The following is an 18967-nucleotide window of genomic DNA, read 5'->3' on the forward strand; positions in this document are numbered from 1 at the left end:
CTGATTTTTTTTTAATGTCCATGGAGCTGTCAGGCAGTGGCGAAGTGGTTTCTACATGAAAACACAATTTTTAATATTTGTCTAAAGTGTAATATTCAGTATGCAGAAAACCCGAATCAATTCGCCCTATATGTTAACGACAATAAAATATTTAAAATAAGCCAATCAAAATGATAACAATATTCCTGTGCCGCCTGGACAGCACAAGAACACCAAATCATGGATTTATTTATGGTAATGGCTAATGCCGGATTTTTGACGTGCTTTTAGCGTATAAAGACATAAACAACATGGTATGAGTGTTTATTGTTACTTTTTGGGTGCGCAGAATTAGGAACATGGGCAAGAAAGTGCGCAGAATTAGGCACAGTGGATAAGTTTACAAAACAAAAAATATACTCAATTGTTGGTCGACTTTTAATTCCCATGTTTTTTCCCAGATACTATAGACCGTAGCACTACACGTTGCTGTTATCACCGTTATTAATTTAAGTCTAGAATACTTATACTAGCGGAAGAATCATAAAAATGTCTTAACTGCGCAGAATATTGTACGTTCACGGTATATAGTGCACTGTACAAAACGCTAATTAGACCGGTTGCCCTCTATGGGCACGAAACGTGGACACTGCTAGAAGAAAATCTACGAGCACTCGGAGTTTTCGAACGGCGGGTGCCAAGGACCATCTTTGGCGGAGTGCAAGATAACGGTGTGTGGAGGCGAAGAATGAACCACGAGTTCGTGCTTCTACGTCGAACCCAGTATTTAGAAAGTGGTTAAAGCTGGACGGATACGTTGAGCAGGACATGATACTAGAATGTCGGACAACTATCCGGCAAAAACGGTTTTCGCCTCGAATCCGTTAGGAACAAGAAGAAGAGGGGCACAGCGAGTGAGGTGGCAAGACCAAATGGAGCGAGATCTGGCGAGTACTGGGTGCCTGCGGAACTGGAGACCACTTGCCATGGACCGAAACAGATGGAAAAATTATACTGCGTCTTAAGACTAAATAAAATAAAACTAAATAAATAAAAAATCAGAGGGGTTGTGTACATGACACGACCACATATATAAGTGACGCAGAACTACGTAAGTTTCTTTGTAGTGATAGTAGCATGTATTCATGCTTGTAATCATTCGATTCTTCATGTATACATGCTGTATGCAACATATATACATGCTACATGCGTTGTATGTAACATTTATCAAAGTAGTAACATTGCATTCTCAAAAGATTGTGCATTTGAAAACAATTTAACAAAATCAAGAACACAAACTATTGCTTTCCTGCTACCTCACTGAAATTAAAGATTGTTTTTATTGTCCATGGTTTCCCACGTTGAAGGGATTTTACCAATTCAATCCTATTTTATCAACAGCACATCTTTTCACTACACTTCTAATGAAACGGCAAGCATGCGTATTCATAAGAGTCGTATTATAACTGAACACTACAGCTGTAGCACATTTTTCCAACACAGATATCAAATTTGTCTAGGTTTAATCGTCTCGCAGTAAAGAATTTGCGATCTGTCGGGACAACGAACTTGTGCAATTTTTCCTGGCACACTTCCCTAACACAGACATCAAATTGGACTAGGTTTAATCGCGTTCGTAAGAAATCTGTTGGCACGAGGGGGCTTTGTCACTCTCTCTGGAGTACTTCCCAAGCAAGGACATCAAAATGGTCTAGGTGACCGCGGTGTTAAGAAATCTTGTTGAAATGAGGAAACTTTGTTACTTGTTTTGGCTTACTTCCTAAGCACAGATATCAAATTGGTATAGGTTTAGATCATCGTAAAGAATCTTCCAACCAATCACGAAGCGAGAACTCTGGTAAAACATAGGTTCATTATTTTCAATTTTTCAATAGTTCAACATCAACAATCCATACTTTTCTTCATTTGGGTCAATTCTTAGAAGATTTTCCGATCGATTGGTGTAAGAATATTGAAAATTGATCGGAAAACCGCTGAGTTATTAGCGCTTAAAACCTTTCATTTTTCGTGACGCTCGCATTTTTCGATTTTTTGGAATGACACCCTATCTCAAACTTGCCGTAAGACGTAGTCCTACGTCAAAAAAATGTGAATAGGAAAAAGCTTACTCGCAAAATTTGCTACGGTGGTGGAAAACTACCAACAAAATTTGAAAACTTATATTCTAAATCTTGGATTTCTTTTTGTTCGCTAATTCCCAATCTCTTAGTGATAAATATTTCACGGATTGTTGTTCGTTGCACAGCAGAGTCCTGTCTTAGGACTCCAGTAACAAAATTCTTCTGTGGAAATTTAAATTTTGTTGTGTTGTGTTTAAAATTTCTAATAAATGGCAAAATATTAAAAATAAACCTAATCTCATATTGCTTCAAATTTAATCCCGATGACAAAATTGTTTTCAGATTTTATCAGTCAGTGAGTGTTGTTTATGTGATGTAATCCAATCATTGGATAACAATTATACTGTTGTATATTGTCGATACATTGATACTGATAATGCTCAAACACCGCTTAATTACAAGTTTGGGGTAGTTTAGAATATCATACAATTGTGTTTGTGTTATTCCCAGCCAGCAAAGGGTAGAATGAATGAAACATTTATATAATGCACCTGAGGGCGCATGCGCCAAACAGGCTTTCGCATTTGCTATTCTGTCGACTGCCACTTGTAGATTTGTGATCATTTCTCGTTACAACGTTACACGAGAAAGTAGTACGTGTGTTGCTGCTCTCTGTATCAAGTATTTACACGACCAGTGTCTCAGTGCATACAATTGATGTTTACGAAACCTAGCAAAGTAGCTACCCTTACTTAGTTATATATACGTATTTAGCAGAGTGTGTCTACTAGGAAACATCTGTTGGCGCAACTTATAGGTCTTCAGGTGAGCTTCTTTTTATGAATTTGAGTTTAAAATCAATACAAGCGGATTGAAACTTTGTCAAGCCGGCAAGAATATTAAACATAAAATTTTAATTTTTCATAAAACCCCAGAAACGAACTATGTACTGATTTTTGGACATATGAAATTGTATTGATAAAAATATTTATGCTATGATCATAATTCATAAAAATCTAAATCTTAAATTGGAACGATACATGGCGATTAGCATGGCCCCTGCGCAAGGATAGCACGCAAAGTCGTGAAGCGCTAAAAAAAACAAATTGAGCAATGCAATCTGCAAAAAATCTAGTCTCACAATCTCTTAGTAGAGGTTTTTTTCAATAGTGAATAATAAATATAGACAAAAAATTTCACACTGACCGATGAGAAGTTGCAATATTTAGAGTGATGAACAAATATTCGTTCGATTTAATCAACTGGTAATTTAGGCTTTAAACATCTGAATCAACGGATGTTCAAGATGTTGATGCAGAGACTCATTTCCTGTCCTAGCCATTTTACCGCTTCGGCCCAAAAAGACCACGCAAAAAACTATCAGCATATTTTTCTAGTTAGTAATGGCTTTTATCAGTCGCCAGGACAGATTCTCGTCAACAGTAACCGTCCTCAAGTTGCGTACGATTTACTTTCACCTACGTTCCCGAATTCCTGTTCCTGTATGCCATTGATGACATCGACGATGGTATTCCTTGTTGGATATCCCGTTGTCAGGCCACCAGGCATGAATGATATATCACAGGCAGTGATTGATAAATACCTATAGTTTTGAAGTTTTCTCCTCTGAGACGCACCACGTATCGCAGGCGTACAGCAATACGAATTCGTCGTTTGAGTTGAAAATTTGGATTTTAGTGTGTAGAGTCTTCTAGTTTAAGCGCAAGATGTTTCGCAGACCTGTAAAGGGACTATGTCAGTCTTGGTTCTCTCAATTCTGCCCAAAATAAAATGAAGGACATGCATTATGTGAACAATTTTGCACAAACAGTTTTATTGAGTCATTTATTTCACATCATTCCATATCAAAGATTACTCTACCTCAACATCTCTACCTACAAAATCAGTTCTGGAAATGTTGTCAGTAACGTGCTACCTTTATAGTCATTTTGGAACATGACAAAAAAACAAAAACTATATCAATATGGGGGCCAAACTTCAAGATTTTACGAGTCTTGAAAATCTTGAAGTTTGACACCCATATTGATAAGATTTCGGACATGCTCATAAACGACTCTTATCGCAGGTACTCAGGTCCTGCTACAGAGTTGCCAGGGCAAACTGCGGACATGCAGGATTGCGCCATGTCTTAAAATGGACAAAGTGATAGATGCCATTTTGCTGAAATGGCTACAATTCGGTTGTACCTCAATGGATTACCGCTCTATTTCCACTAACTAATGGCTGGGAATGAAGTTTGGTTTTGTGACAAAATATTAATGTTAATAAATTTCCATAGTAGAAGAAATCGACTAACCCGGCATATCTCCGGTGTCCACCAGCTACTGCGAGTCTCCAAATGTTTTCTGAAAATGTTTTATCTTGTATCCGCGCAAAATCTATAAAGCCTATAGAGTGAATTTTGTCTGCAATTTTATTTTATAAGTAACAACTTTTTGAAACAATGTTTTATATTTTTTTAACGTTTATTGGCCCTTTAAACAGCCTGTATTAAAATGGTCGATTTTATTGAAAATTTGATCGCAGCAAAGATAAATTATTTATATTATCATTTAAATGAAATTCAATCCAAAGATACTTGAAGCGTTTCGACACATTAATAATTATGTTGGGTACACACCACAGGTATGTTTGCTATTATGATGTGTGCCACAAACTGTTACGTTTTCGTGTCGAATGTGATGCTTCTAGCTCTATTACGATTGCAGTCTCCAGAGGGTTCTATCGCAACATAGCCGTCGGCAACATTCGAAGGAAAGTTATTACACGCATCCGGTTGTGACGCTTCGATATAATCCTGCGGTGTGGGCGGCAACCGTAACTGCCACGTGACTACAGATACAGCTGCCTCTAAGATTTCCCAATTCCATTTATTTGTACCCTTTCTGTTCGTTGAAATGTATGGGATAAATGTTAAGATATTTGTACAAACATATATACATATATACATAACATATATACAAACAATTGAAAACGACGAAATTTAAACGTAAACGTAATCTGACGAAAATTATGGAACAAAAATAACGGAAAGTGATTGTATGATTAGGATGACGCCAGTATTAGGAGGGCATATATTCGCAAGGCAATCAAGACCTATAAAAATGGATTTCTGTCTATCTGTCTGTCTGTCCGTCCCTATTCCTTATAGAATCGAAAACTACTGAACCGATCGGCGTGAAAAAATTTGCATGTAGGGGATTTTGGCATTGGCGGAACTAGGGGAGGGGGGGGGGGCAAGGATAGCTCTTAAGCCCCCCCTAGGAGAGATTTACCCCTCCTAGAAAAATTGACTTGGCCGACCAATAAAACGGTCGAAAAAAATTCCGGGGCTATAGCCGCCCCCTAGAAATGAGCGCTAGTTCCGCCAATGGTTTTTGGGGCAAGGGAAGGTTTTCTCGATGGCAAAAGAACCCTCCCCCACTAAGAGGAGGGGCTCCCATACAAATCTATGCCTATAAAAATGGATTTCTGTCTGCTCTATGTTTCTTATAGAATCGAAAACTACTGAACCGATCGGCGTGAAAATTTGCATTTAGGGGTTTTTGAGACCAGGGAAGGTTCTTATGATGGTTAGAGACCCCTCCCCCCACAAATGAAACACAGATTTCTGGATTACTTGAGAACTAATCAAGCAAATGGAACAAAATTTGACATGTGGGTGTTGGTAAACGGCTGGATAATGCGGAATATAGACCCCATAGCACAGTGGGGAATCGCTGGCCAGCAGCCAAAAAATGAAAGTTCTTTTCGACTCTCCGTTGTATTTTTCCTGTGATTCTATACTATTGAAGTGTTCAAATCCAAAATTTTAGATCAATATGACAAAATTTGAATTTTATATGAATCTTGAAAGTATGCTATCTCAGCAGCTTAGCGTTTTTTTGAAAAATAACCCAATATTTCAAAACATGCTAGAGGTCTAATGGTAGCTCGGATTTCAACGGTGTCTAAGGAAAAGTTCTTCAAAAAATATAGCTGAATAAAGCCCATTGATTGAGTATGCAGTAATTTTATCATAGTATGCCACAATTTTAATTTTCATTAAAAAAGTGCCATATTTTCGCGTAAAACACGCTTAAAAGTTTTGAAGCCAAGGTTCGCCACTATTGACACTACCGGTAAAAGTTAGCGTAAAATATGAGCTTTTAAATGGATATAGTCTCATTTAGCGCAGAGTAGCGCAGAGCATGGATGTTACGCTTGTAAGGCTACTATATCAGAATTCAACAATATAGACAAAATGCAAACACTCAAAGTAAACGTAGGATATCTTAATTATGGGATATCTCCTTTACATAGTTGGATAAGCTGCTTCGAATGTATGGTCCATATTGCATATTGACTAGATTTTAGAGGTTGAAGGAAATCTGGAGGATACAGCGATAGTAATGACGGAAATACAGCTCGTAGATCTTTTGCCAATCCTGGTATTAGTTCTGAAATCACGGGTATAGATATGAAATTAATTAAAAGGTTGAGAAATTTTCTTATAGCAAGTTCTTGAACTCATTATTTCAGAAAAATTCGAAACTTATTGTTTGTATACCAAAAACCTGTCAGGGTATAGTCCTCATATAATACGTCCACTGCAATGCAAAGAATTTGAATTCGCGGTCATAAATGAATCTAGACAACTATATTGCTGATAGGACGAATGACAGAAGAAGCATAAAAATAAGTTTTTTTTTGTTTAATTATAGTCACTTTAACAACTCGGGTCATTCGTGACTTCTGCGGGGTTGGGAATTGAACCACGATCCTCGGTGTGAGAGGCGTGAATGCTAGCCACTACACTTATGCCTTATGCTAAAACTAGCGATCAAAACACAAGACAATATTTTACATGCAAAAATGAGTGTGAAAATACAAATCGTGATAGAATTATTCGTCTTCTTATTTCTCCTTATATAAAGTCTTAGGATCTTTATCCTTAGGATAAAGCTTATAGCTTCTTCAAAAACGGAAAAATGTAATTAGAATAATCTTTCTGAGAACGCTATATTACTATTGAAGACGAAACGTAAAACGGGTGATTCTGCAGAAGAAGAAGAAGAAAAAAAAGAAGATGGACATAAAGAAGATTAAGAAAACTAATAAGGGGAAAAGTTTAGATTTTTGATTAATATTAACTTGGATATATGGATTGGACTATGGATTTAGTGTTGATTATTAAAGCTCATACTTTTTTTTTGTGAGCCAGAAGGGCATTGGGTTAAAAGGCCACTGCGACAGTCTTAATGATCGTCTTTTGTGGCAGGCCCCGATTGCTGTACACAGTTTACGGATCGCTCATACCCATTGATGGAGTTGAACGGAATAGTTGTAATCCTGTGCCCCAATTCGGTACTACATGGTTTATAAAGCCAATGATCGTTTTGGGATTTAGGCTCCATACCTGATATGGAGTAAGAAGGAAACTTCCTAAGAAGTTGTGCCTTGATAATGCAAGAGCTCCGCAATAGCAGAGCAGATGCGCTGAACTTTCAGGTTCTGAGTTACAAAAGCGGCAGGTGTCAGATGATACCTTGCCGATATTCTTTAAATGATAAAGAGCGGGGCTGTGTCCTGTTAGGAGTCCCGTGATCGTGCGTAGTTCACTACGAGTTAAATGGAGTAGTTTTTTAGCTACTGCAGGGTTTGGGTAGATAAACTGTTTAGCTTGTCTACAACCCTGTGTTTGATTCCAACGGGATGCTATTTCTAGCTTTTCCCATGTCATCAGTTCGCCTTTCACGGCGGATGTGGAGGTGCCCAGAAACGGTTCAGGACCAATAAATTGCTGAGCTGATCCTTGTCTTGCTAGGTTGTCAGCAAATTCATTGCCCTCGATTCCGCAGTGTCACAGGCTCATACTTACTTTGTATTGTTTTATATAATGTTTTATCCAATAAAAATCCATCTGCAATAGTTTTCTGAATGACCCTCATTTCTTATACGTCATTATACTTAAAAAATACTTGAAAAATAGTTGAAAAATCTCCCTAACACAAAAAATATACGTTCTAATGCAAAATAAACCTGAAATTCGGGCTCAGCACCCCAAAATTACTTAGAACCACATATTATCCTAGATTTAAAGAGATTTTTTTGCTTGGCTAGCATTTGTATGGAGTCGCCCCACTGTGCATAGTGGTCGTTAGCCTCTTATCCAGCAACTCCGATCCCGACCTCCTCGTGGTACCAGCCGGAATACGAGTAACCTTAGCGGAGATCGGGTAACCAACCCCGGTGGAAACTAGGGTCGTATACTAACCGGGAAGGAGGTATAGTGAGTCTCGGCACTATAAGATGGTAGCCCCATCACGAGACTCGGTAGTGTTGCCCCAGTACGGCTACACACCTAAATTAAACATAAACTAACAACATTCAAGCATATACGGAGCGGAATATTCGGCATCGACCTAGGCGACGGAATAAGGACGACGAATGGAGACTCGGGACTTGGAACTGCAGATCGCTAAATTTCGCAGGTTGCGAGCGGGTGCTGATTGAACAGCTGGAACCCCGCAAACTCGGCATCGTAGCTCTGCAGGAAATCTGTCGCAAAGGAGAGAAGGTATGGAAGATCCGTGGCGGAAAGGCCCAGTTTTACCAGAGCGGTGGCGCTACCAACGAACTGGGAACGGGCTTTGTAGTGCTGGGCGGAATCCAGGATCGCGTGATTGATTGGAAGGCGATCAACGAGAGAATGTGTGTATTGAGGATAAAGGGCCGTTTCTTCAATTATAGCATCATTAACGTGCACTGCCCGCACGAAGGTAGACCCGACGATGAGAAGGAAACGTTCTACGCGAGGCTGGAGGCAACGTACGACAGATGCTCGTCACGGGACATCAAGATCGCCATCGGGGATATGAACGCCCAGGTCGGTAGGGAAGAAATGTATAGACCGGTGGTAGGGCCCCATAGCCTGCACACCGACACAAACGATAACGGCCAACGATGTATAAACTTCGCAGCTTCCCGAGGCCTACCTGGAGATCACCTGACCAACGTACAATGAACCAAATTCACCACGTTCTCATAGAGGGCCGGTTCTTCTCTAACATCACGAATTATCTAAGTATTGCCACTAGAGAGAACCTGGCCAAGTACCGACGAGCTAGGAACCAGTTGACCACGATCCTGAGGAGAAAAAAGCGCCAAAAGGAGGACAGAGATCGTGAAGAATTAGAGCAACTATTCCAAGCTAATGACACGCGCAAGTTTTATGAGAAGGTGAACCAAACTCGGAAGGGCTACACACCGAAACCTGACATGTGTAGGGACGAGGGAGGGAATCTAATTACAAACGAGCGCGAGGTGGTCGACAGGTGGAAGCAGTTCGTCGATGAACACCTCAATGGCGAAGTCGCAGAAGGAGGCGGAACGGAAATTAACCTAGGAGCGCCCATGGAAGATAGTGATGTCCTAGCACCTGATCTCCAAGAAGTCAAACGAGAAATCAGGCTGCTGAAGACCAATAAAGCCGCTGGGAAGGACCGTCTACCGGCAGAGCTTTATAAACATGGCGGAGAAACGCTAGCAAAGGCTCTACACTGGGTTACTTCGAGGATTTGGGAGGAGGAAAAGCTGCCGGAGGAATGGATGGAAGGAGTGGTTTGTCCCATCTACAAAAAGGGTGATCGGCTAGACTGCTGCAACTATCGTGGTATTACGCTGGTAAACGCCGCCTACAAGGTACTCTGCCAGATCCTGTTACGCCGGCTGTCACCGATAGCACAAGGTTTCGTAGGGAATTATCAGGCGGGTTTCATGGGGGCTCGTGCAACTACGGACCAAATTTTTACTATCCGACAGATCTTGCAGAAATGTCGGGAGTACAACGTGCCCACGCATCACATCTTTATTGATTTCAAAGCAGCATACGATACAGTCGATCGAGACAAGCTATGACAGATAATGCACGAATACGGTTTTCCGGATAAACTGACGCGGCTCATCAGAGCTACATTGGATCGAGTGATGTGTTTCGTACGCATCTCTGGGACACCCTCGAGTTCCTTCGAGACGCGACGAGGGTTGAGACAAGGTGACGGTCTATCCTGCATGCTGTTCAACATCGCTCTTGAGGGGGTGATCCGACGAGCGGGCATCGAAACGAGAGGCACGATTTTTACCAAGAGTAGCCAACTTCTAGGCTTTGCAGATGACTTCGATATCATTGCCAGGAACTTTGCGACGGCGGAGGCAATCTACGCCAGACTGAAAGCGGAGTCTAGGAGAATTGGGCTGAAAATAAATGCGTCGAAGACCAAATACATGAAAGGAAGAGGCTCAAAGGAAACAAATGCGCGCCTCCCACGGACGGTAATCGTTGACGGCGACGAACTAGAAGTGGTAGAGGAGTTCGTGTATTTGGGATCGCTGGTGACCGCGGACAACAACATTAGTGAGAGATCCAGCGGCGCATCCAAGCGGGAAATTGGGCCTACTTTGCCCTTCGTAAAACGCTACGATCAGGAAGCATACGCCGCCGCACGAAGCTAACAATGTACAAAACCATTATTAGACCGGTAGTTCTTTATGGACTTGAAGTCATGACGCTGCTTACGGAGGACATACGCGCCCTTGCCGTGTTTGAGCGGAAAGTGCTGCGGACGATATTTGGCGGAGTACAAACTGAAAGCGGAGAGTGGGGAGACTCCCATCGTACATCTCTAGCGAAAGTTAGCAGGCTACGGTGGGCCGGACACGTCGTAAGGATGCCGGACGACAGTGCGACGAAAACAGTCCTCTTCAACAACCCCACCGGCACCAGGAACAGGGGGGCCCAACGTGCACAATGGCTCGACCAGGTCGAAAGCGATTTGCGACTTCTGAGATGACTAGGAAATTGGCGACGAGTGGCCCAAGACCGAGTTGAATGGAGACGAGTGCTTGAAACAGCACGAGCCACCCCTGCTGCTGAAGAAGAAGAAGGGTGTTTTTGGAGTTAAGAATTATTTCTATGGTGAATTGAAACCTCCCCCACTTTAGGAGGGGGGGCTCCTATACAAATGAAATACAAATTTCCTCATAAGTAAGTCATCATAGTTTGAAGTTAATGTAATAATTAATCTAGAACAGTTATTTCATTCGAAATTGTAAAATTTCTGCAAACCAGAGGTTTAAGCCTTAGATTTAACCATCCGATAAATCATTACGCAAAATGAAAAATCAGACAAATTTTAAACTTCAATTACAACTTTTTTACTCGCCCAGTTGATTTTAAGGTACGATGCTGGTCTAACAAACGATGCTGGTCGTGGTCTGTTCGAATCTCGGCTGGCGGTGCTGCTGGAGTCAATAGGATCGTTGCACTTGCTCCGAAATTGTCCTGTACACGAATAACCGACTGCGAAGTCTGTGTCGATAAATAATGGTCAAGTCTTAAAGACGCAACGAATATCGATAAATCAAATTCATAAGACGTACGTTTGACCAGAACTTGTATACATCTGGGAATGCTCTTTCGTGTCGTCTATTCATGCGCGTAGTATTTTAAAATTAATATTTGATTCTGCGTTTACATACATTTCATTACCATGTTTTCACGCATTCAGTTTCACTTATTCACAACCAGCTCCTTTAAATCATAATATACATACCAAAGCTCGATCAGATTGTTTTAACAAAAATATTACTAAATCGTAGCGTGTTAATTTTACTATCCTAGTTCATAATAATGAACATGATCGAAAAAAATTCGTCATATTAAAAGTTGTAATTGAATTCCGTTCTGTTATATATAATTGAAACTCGTTCTCTTATATAGAATAACATACTAGTTTTTGTGACTAATCATGATATAATCTAAATCAAATAATTTTGATAGAAGAGGTTTGTCATAATTTTTGTTATTTTAACTACTAACGAGACCAAGTTTATAACAAAACACAAAGGAGGTTAGGTTATAAAAAACATGAAAAACAGAACTCATTCTGTAATATTTATTATATCGTTCTGATCGGGAAAGGTATTCCAGAAACCACATGCAGAGATCTTAAAGATAAGAAAGCATGTTCAACGCTATTGCAATACAGCCAATCGTTGTAATCACGTACCGTCGATAGAGGAGAGAATATATCAAACCGGTGATTGAAAAACAGAGTCGTTGAAGTTTGAATTGAACATATCATGTAATAACATTTTGGTCCAACAAGCCTCTCTACTAGCTTTTAGTAAATAAACATATAAATTCTTAGTGGAGCAAAATACCTGATGGAAAGCCTCCTGCCATGCAGTCAATAAGTTCGTCCAACCGTTTGTCAGGGTATCAGATTTTTAGTGTAAAATTACTCTATTCTACAGTATTCTATTAGAAGCATTTGCAAATACCAATAACACACAATAAGAGATTGAAAATATTATTTTATTTTCATTATAGATTTTCGTTGATTGTGATTGTCTAAAATCTACTCGTTTTCTTCGCTGAGCTATTCGAGGAGAAAATTCGATACACGAGTTATTAGAACCCTGGTTTAGTCAGTACCAAACATCCACCGGTAGAATAAGGAAGAAAAAAATGACAGTAAATCACATTCTCTGGTTTCGTCATGGGCTCAGATTACATGACAATCCAAGTTTACTCGAGGCCCTACGCTCTGATTGTGGCGATGTAACGGAACCGGTTCGGATATTTCCGATTTTTATTTTCGATGGCGAAAGTGCAGGTAAGTGTATATTTAGCTATGTATTTAGTTACCTATTTATTATCTAATGCCTGACAGTTTATTCCTCACACATACCAAGGTCTCGTCACTCTCCAATCGAAACTGGATTATCAAGTACAATTGTATTAGATTATAACACAAATATACCAAATTCAGCGGGTCTCGCAACAGGTCTGAAGTCACCTTCAATTCGTACAGAATTATCATTATGGCCAAAAAATGATAATAAAACTACTGTTCCAACATACAAAGACGATATGTGACGATAATAATCTATACCTATAAAGAAGGATTTCTGTCTGTCTGTCTGTCTGTCCGTATGTTCCTTATAGAATCGAAAACTACTGAACCAATCGGCATGAAAATATGCATGTAGAGGTTTTTTGGGGCCAGGAAAGGTTTTAGTGATGGTTAGAAACCCCTCCCCCCACTAAGAGGGGGGGCTCCCATACAAATGAAACACAAATTTCAGCATAACTCGACAACTAATCAAGCAAATAGAACAAAATTTGGCATGTGGGTGTTTTCGGTGACAATAATTTATTCTATGGTAAATTGAGACCCCTCCCCTCTTTATAAGGGGAATTATAACTCCTCTCCTCTTTTAAAAGGGGGGGCTTCCATACAAATTTCCTCATAACTCTAGAACTAATCAAGCAAATGGAACCAAATTTGGCATGTGAAGGTTTTCGAGGGCAAGAATATTTTCTATAGTAAATTAGGACCCCTCCCCACTTTAAGAGGGGGGGCTCCTGTACCAAAGAAACACAATTTTCCTCATAACTCGAGAACTAATCAAGCAAATGGAACAAAATTTGGCACGTGGGTGTTTTTAGAGACAAAATTTTTTTTCTATGATGAATTGGGACCCCTCCCCGTTTTAGGAGGGGGGGATTCTATACACATGAAATACAAATTTCCCCATAACTGAAGAACTAATCAAGCAAATGGAACAAAATTTGGCATGTGAAAGTTTTCGAGGGCAAGAATATTTTCTATGGTAAATAAAGACCCCTCCCCACTTTAAGAGGAGGGGCTCCTATACAAACGAATTACAAATTTCCTCATAACTCGAGAACTAATCAAGCAAATGGAACAAAATTTGGCACGTGGGTGTTTTTAGACACAAAATTTTTTTTAAATGATGAATTGGGACCCCTCCCCACTTTAGGAAGGGGGGCTCCTATACAAATGAAATGCAAATTTCCTCATAACTCGAGAATTAATCAAGCAAATGGAACCAAATTTGGCATGTGAAAGTTTTCTAGGGCATGAATATTTTCTATGGTGAATTAGAACCCCTCCCTACTTTAAGAGGGGGGGCTCCTATACAAACGAAATACAAATTTCCTCATAACTCGAGAACTAATCAAGCAAATGGAACCAAATTTGACACGTGGGTGTTTTTGAAGACAAAAATTTTTTCTATGGTGAATTACGACCCCTTCCCCCTTTAAGAGGGGAGCTCCCATACAAATGAAATTCAAATTTCCTTATAACTTGAGAACTAATCAAGCAAATGGAACCAAATTTGGCATGTGGGAGATTTTGGAGTCTTGAATTTATTTTACGATAGTTAGAGACCTCTCACCCCTGTGGTAGGGGGATATGGACTCTCATACAAATAAAACAGAAATTTTTGCGAAACTCAAAAACTAATCGAACTCGAGAAATTCGAGACTCTTCCATAAAACATTAGTCAATACAAGACCACAAAAACTATCTATAGTAACACTAGATCATTCAGGACGAGACGGTCGCGAGTGTTGCCGGTGACCCGCCGTCGGAAGCGCCGCCCACTGGGGGGCTTGCAAAACTCGAGATTGTTACAAAGATCATCCGAGATTCATGATTTATGTACAACACAGGTTAATTTGTGGCAATACGAAGTTTGTCGGGTCAGCTAGTCATCATATAAACGTGATTCCAGTAATTTAAGCGCAGTTACGACGTATGCTGTTTTGTTGTTTGTTTAAAACAGGTTAATTTTTTTTTGTGAAAATCTCAGTATTTTTAATTGCAGATTTCAATTCTCCAAGCGGTTTATGCATTTATTCAAAATATTTGTGAACCAATTGCCCCATATATTTTTTTTCGTTAGCAGCTTAGGCCATTCGTGATGTTAGGTTCTATTTGGTTGGGATTTAAACGCAAGTTGACTATACCGGGGTTGATCTCTTTAATATGTTTTAGGTGAACTCGAATCAAATCGAAAAAACTCAAACTGTGTCGAAAAAACCGTTTGAGAATAAAATTGCCCGAAGGGCATAGGGTACTACGCCACTTACCGCCGTCCGCTGATTTTTTAGACAGAAGAAAGAAATTGATTCAATTTTTTCACGGTTATTGGTTTCCTGCGGCTAGGAGAAGCTGAATACGGTTGGCAGAGCCTCGCCAATGATCCTCTAAGTCCACCTCTTCTAAGCTCCCCTTGCGGATTCTAGCGCGGTTTCCTAGACATTGCCAAAAAGATGATGCATTATCTATGCAGACAATACTGGGTCAACTGTCGGTATTCCAGCTGAAGTGCTGGTGAACTTCCTGGTGCTGTTCTGACTTCAATCGTTGGACTGATGCTTGAATTTCAACTAACGATGGCGCGTATAATCGGTCAATAACTGACCAGCTCTATCCTTAAGCGGCATCAGCGTATTGGTCCTAATACCATTAAGGTGACGAGAAATATCGTATCCCAAGCAACAATGTAAGTTTTATTGTACTCTTATGGTGGTCTTCAAGACCAATTTTGGTCTTAAATGCCATGATAAGAGTGTAATAAAACCCAAATTGTTACTTGGGATACGATAAGCGAATGTCCCCGTTAGCCTCGTTTCTCCCTCCTCAGAATGGGGTTGATCCAAATCTCTTGTCCCATTGATGAAAATTACGTTTCCCTTCTCATAAGATGCATAAATAACTTAAAACGATTGTGCATTTTTAGGTACAAAGCTCGTTGGGTACAATCGTATGAAATATTTACTGGAGTCCTTGGCCGATCTGGATCGACAGCTACGAGAAATTGGAGGGCAACTGTACATGTTACGAGGTAACGCGGTTAACGTGATGCGACGCCTGTTTGAAGAGCTAAACATTCGAAAGCTTTGCTTCGAACAAGACTGTGAACCTATCTGGAAGGAGCGGGATGAAAATATCAAGAACCTTTGCAAGACCATGGATGTTCGGTGTGTAGAGAAAGTGTCCCATACGCTGTGGGATCCCGAGCAAGTGATCAAAGTTAACGGTGGCATTCCACCGCTAACATATCAAATGTTCTTGGTAAGTTGGTTCTAGATAGCACGCAAATATAATCGTAATGTTTCTATCTTTCAACATAGCACACGGTCAACATAATTGGTAAACCACCTCGGCCGGTTTCGGCTCCTAGTTTTGAGTTTTGCGAATTTGGAAAGATACCGGCAATTTTAGCTACCGAACTAAAATTGTTTCCGACAAACCCTACTCCGGAGGACTTTGGCATCTACTATGAAGGTAATCCGGATATCTCGCATCTAAGGTGGTTAGGTGGAGAAACGAAATCACTTGAGTCACTCAGCCGTCGACTGAGCCAGGAAGAAGAAGCGTTTCGCGATGGATATTATTTACCCAACCAGGCTAAACCAGAGTTTGTGGGTCCACCAACATCACTGAGTGCTGCGTTGCGCTTTGGGTGTTTGTCAGTACGGATGTTCTATTGGTGTGTACACGATTTATTCGAAAAGGTGCAAGCTAACAGTGCATTCCAATATCCCGGAGGCCATCATATTACCGGACAGCTAATCTGGCGTGAGTACTTTTATACTATGTCGATGAACAATCCAAAATATGCCGAAATGGAAGCGAACCCAATCTGCCTTAACATTCCGTGGTATGAACCTAAGGACGATTCACTGCAACGCTGGAAGGAAGGACGCACCGGATATCCAATGATCGATGCGGCTATGCGACAATTGTTAGCCGAAGGCTGGCTGCATCATATTTTGAGAAATATCACTGCAACGTGAGTATTTTTAGGCACTAGGTAACATTTTATGAAATTTTTTAATAATTTTTTTCTGCTTTAGATTTCTGACTCGTGGTGCATTGTGGATTAGCTGGGAGGCTGGCTTAGAATATTTTTTGAAGCACCTACTAGATGCCGATTGGTCCGTATGTGCCGGTAACTGGATGTGGGTTTCTTCATCGGCTTTCGAAAAGCTGCTCGACTCATCCTCATGTACCTCTCCTATAGTATTAGCCCGACGGTTAGATCCAAAGGGAGAATACGTTAAACGCTATCTACCAGAGCTTAGAAAATTTCCCACTATTTACGTGTAAGTTCAAAAACTCCTTGAAAGTTACATTAATTTCGCCTGATTCATACTTCTTGTTTGTTATGTAATACAACAATGGCTGTTTTTTTATGTTTTCTAGTCACGAACCGTGGAAAGCACCCCTGAAAATACAGCAAGAATGTGGATGCATCATTGGCACGGACTACCCTTCGCCAATGATCGACCTGGTAGAGGCAGGTAAACGTAATGCGAACACCATGAAGTCAATTCGTCAGAAACTGATGGAGCGCGGATCGACACCTCCGCACTGTCGTCCCTCAAATATGGACGAAATTCGCCAATTTTTCTGGTTGCCTGAAGATGTAGTCACCGATTGTTAGGCAACCAATTGACGCCTCCTGCTGAGAAAATCACATGACAGAGCATATAAGAGTTCGGAAGGGATACCGGTAGCTATTGTTTTATGCCAGCTGCATTGAGAGCATGAATTACAAGCCACGTTTCAAACGGTACCCCTATCGTATTAAATGAGATAAATATAGTCAATACCATTCCAAAACATCATGAACATTTCGTCTGTTGTATTTTAAATCTAATTTATATTTCATACCTAATCTAATTATAAATGCGACCTTGTAGCTTCAAATTTTTAGTGTAATAATTGTAACAAGTGAATATATCAAGAATAGATTGTCGCAAGAAGTTTTGAAGGATGTGGCGGAATAGAAAAGCTTGACAGTGAATTTTCTTGTAAACACTAAATTGCATTTCTTAAAAATCTAAAAAAAAAATTCATGTATTATTAAATAAGTTTTCTTCAAATAAAAACGAAAAGGGTTTCGTATGTTACGTGCGATGTAACTGGAGAGAAGAACTTGTGTAGTTTTCTATTTGTTTTGTAGATGATCGATTAACTCTCATAGTAATGACACTGGAGCACGGTATATCGTAATGCTTATCACTACATACAAAATATGCCAAAATCGTACGCCCTGAATTATCACGTGTTAAGTGTCTTAAACGTGTAATACTATTAATTATTTCTTTATGTTTTCTTCGTCTTTTATGCAAATGGATCTATTAACAAATAAAACATCGACTAGAATTGTAGGTAATCGCTTAGCCAAGATTATGTCCATGTCTCAGTCTAAGTCGAAAACTAAATTCAAGTTCAAGTTGAGGTCCAATTCCAAGCCCAAAAGCAAACCCACGCCCGAACCCAAGTGCAAGCTCAATCCCAAACTCAGAGAAATTGATTCGTTTCAGTCATTATCGTGAAATTTTTATCACTAAAAGGTTAGGAATTAAAATAAAATAAAATAAAATGAAATAAAAAAGAAAAAATTCAATTATGTATTTTTTAAATCAGCGATACCCAAGAAAAATTTCCAATTAAGTTTTCTTGAAAATTGTTAAAGATTTTAACTATTGTTTTCGTTCGCAAGTCCACAAACTATATCTGTGGGTATGAAATGGGGAAGGCAACTAGGAAAAAGCGCCCAACAGAGCTCTAGCCATCCCAAGCCCCTAGCGCCTCCACGTGGCCATACCTGGAAATACTTCAATTTGTATAATTGAGTAACCAAGCTAGGAGGTGTGTGGTCGTGCGGTTTTCAGTTCCTAACCTTACAAATGTAGTTTTAGGCAACCATTAAACCACACGACTTTATTTTCAAGTATTATATGATTTAAACTAATATTTTTGGCAAACTAATCTATTTTCAGAGAGCGAAATAAGGCGCTATATCCCAGTTGGCCTGGCCGTTGACAAGAAAAATGATTGATTCAAGTAATCGTCATTTTCCAGGATGCCTTCAAGAATTGGCTGCGTTAGTGTGAGATTAGATTCGATTAGATTAGCAAGTCCACAAACCATATCTGTGTACATATTTTTGCCACTCTTCGGCATAAATCTGTACGATAGTTTTAAAATGGCTCATGGTTACCGCTTGCAAGA

The 18967-nt window shown here is 39.9% G+C and overlaps 1 protein-coding gene and 1 non-coding gene across 2 annotated transcripts; both read left to right on the forward strand.

Moving 5' to 3' along the window:
* The first annotated feature begins 2715 nt into the window (after positions 1-2715).
* Positions 2716-18305, forward strand: LOC128739143 (cryptochrome-1). The gene is made up of 6 exons (XM_053834546.1): positions 2716-2885; positions 12454-12739; positions 15681-16015; positions 16075-16736; positions 16801-17049; positions 17150-18305. The coding sequence occupies exons 2-6, from the start codon at positions 12592-12594 to the stop codon at positions 17388-17390; spliced, it is 1635 nt and encodes a 544-aa protein (XP_053690521.1). The 5' UTR covers positions 2716-2885; positions 12454-12591; the 3' UTR covers positions 17391-18305.
* On the forward strand, positions 3063-3164 carry LOC128744860 (U6 spliceosomal RNA). The gene has a single exon (XR_008412477.1). It is a non-coding gene; the product is annotated as a U6 spliceosomal RNA (small nuclear RNA).
* Positions 18306-18967: the final 662 nt, after the last annotated feature.

Source organism: Sabethes cyaneus, chromosome 3, assembly GCF_943734655.1.
Source record: "Sabethes cyaneus chromosome 3, idSabCyanKW18_F2, whole genome shotgun sequence".
Taxonomy (NCBI): Eukaryota; Metazoa; Arthropoda; class Insecta; order Diptera; family Culicidae; genus Sabethes; species Sabethes cyaneus.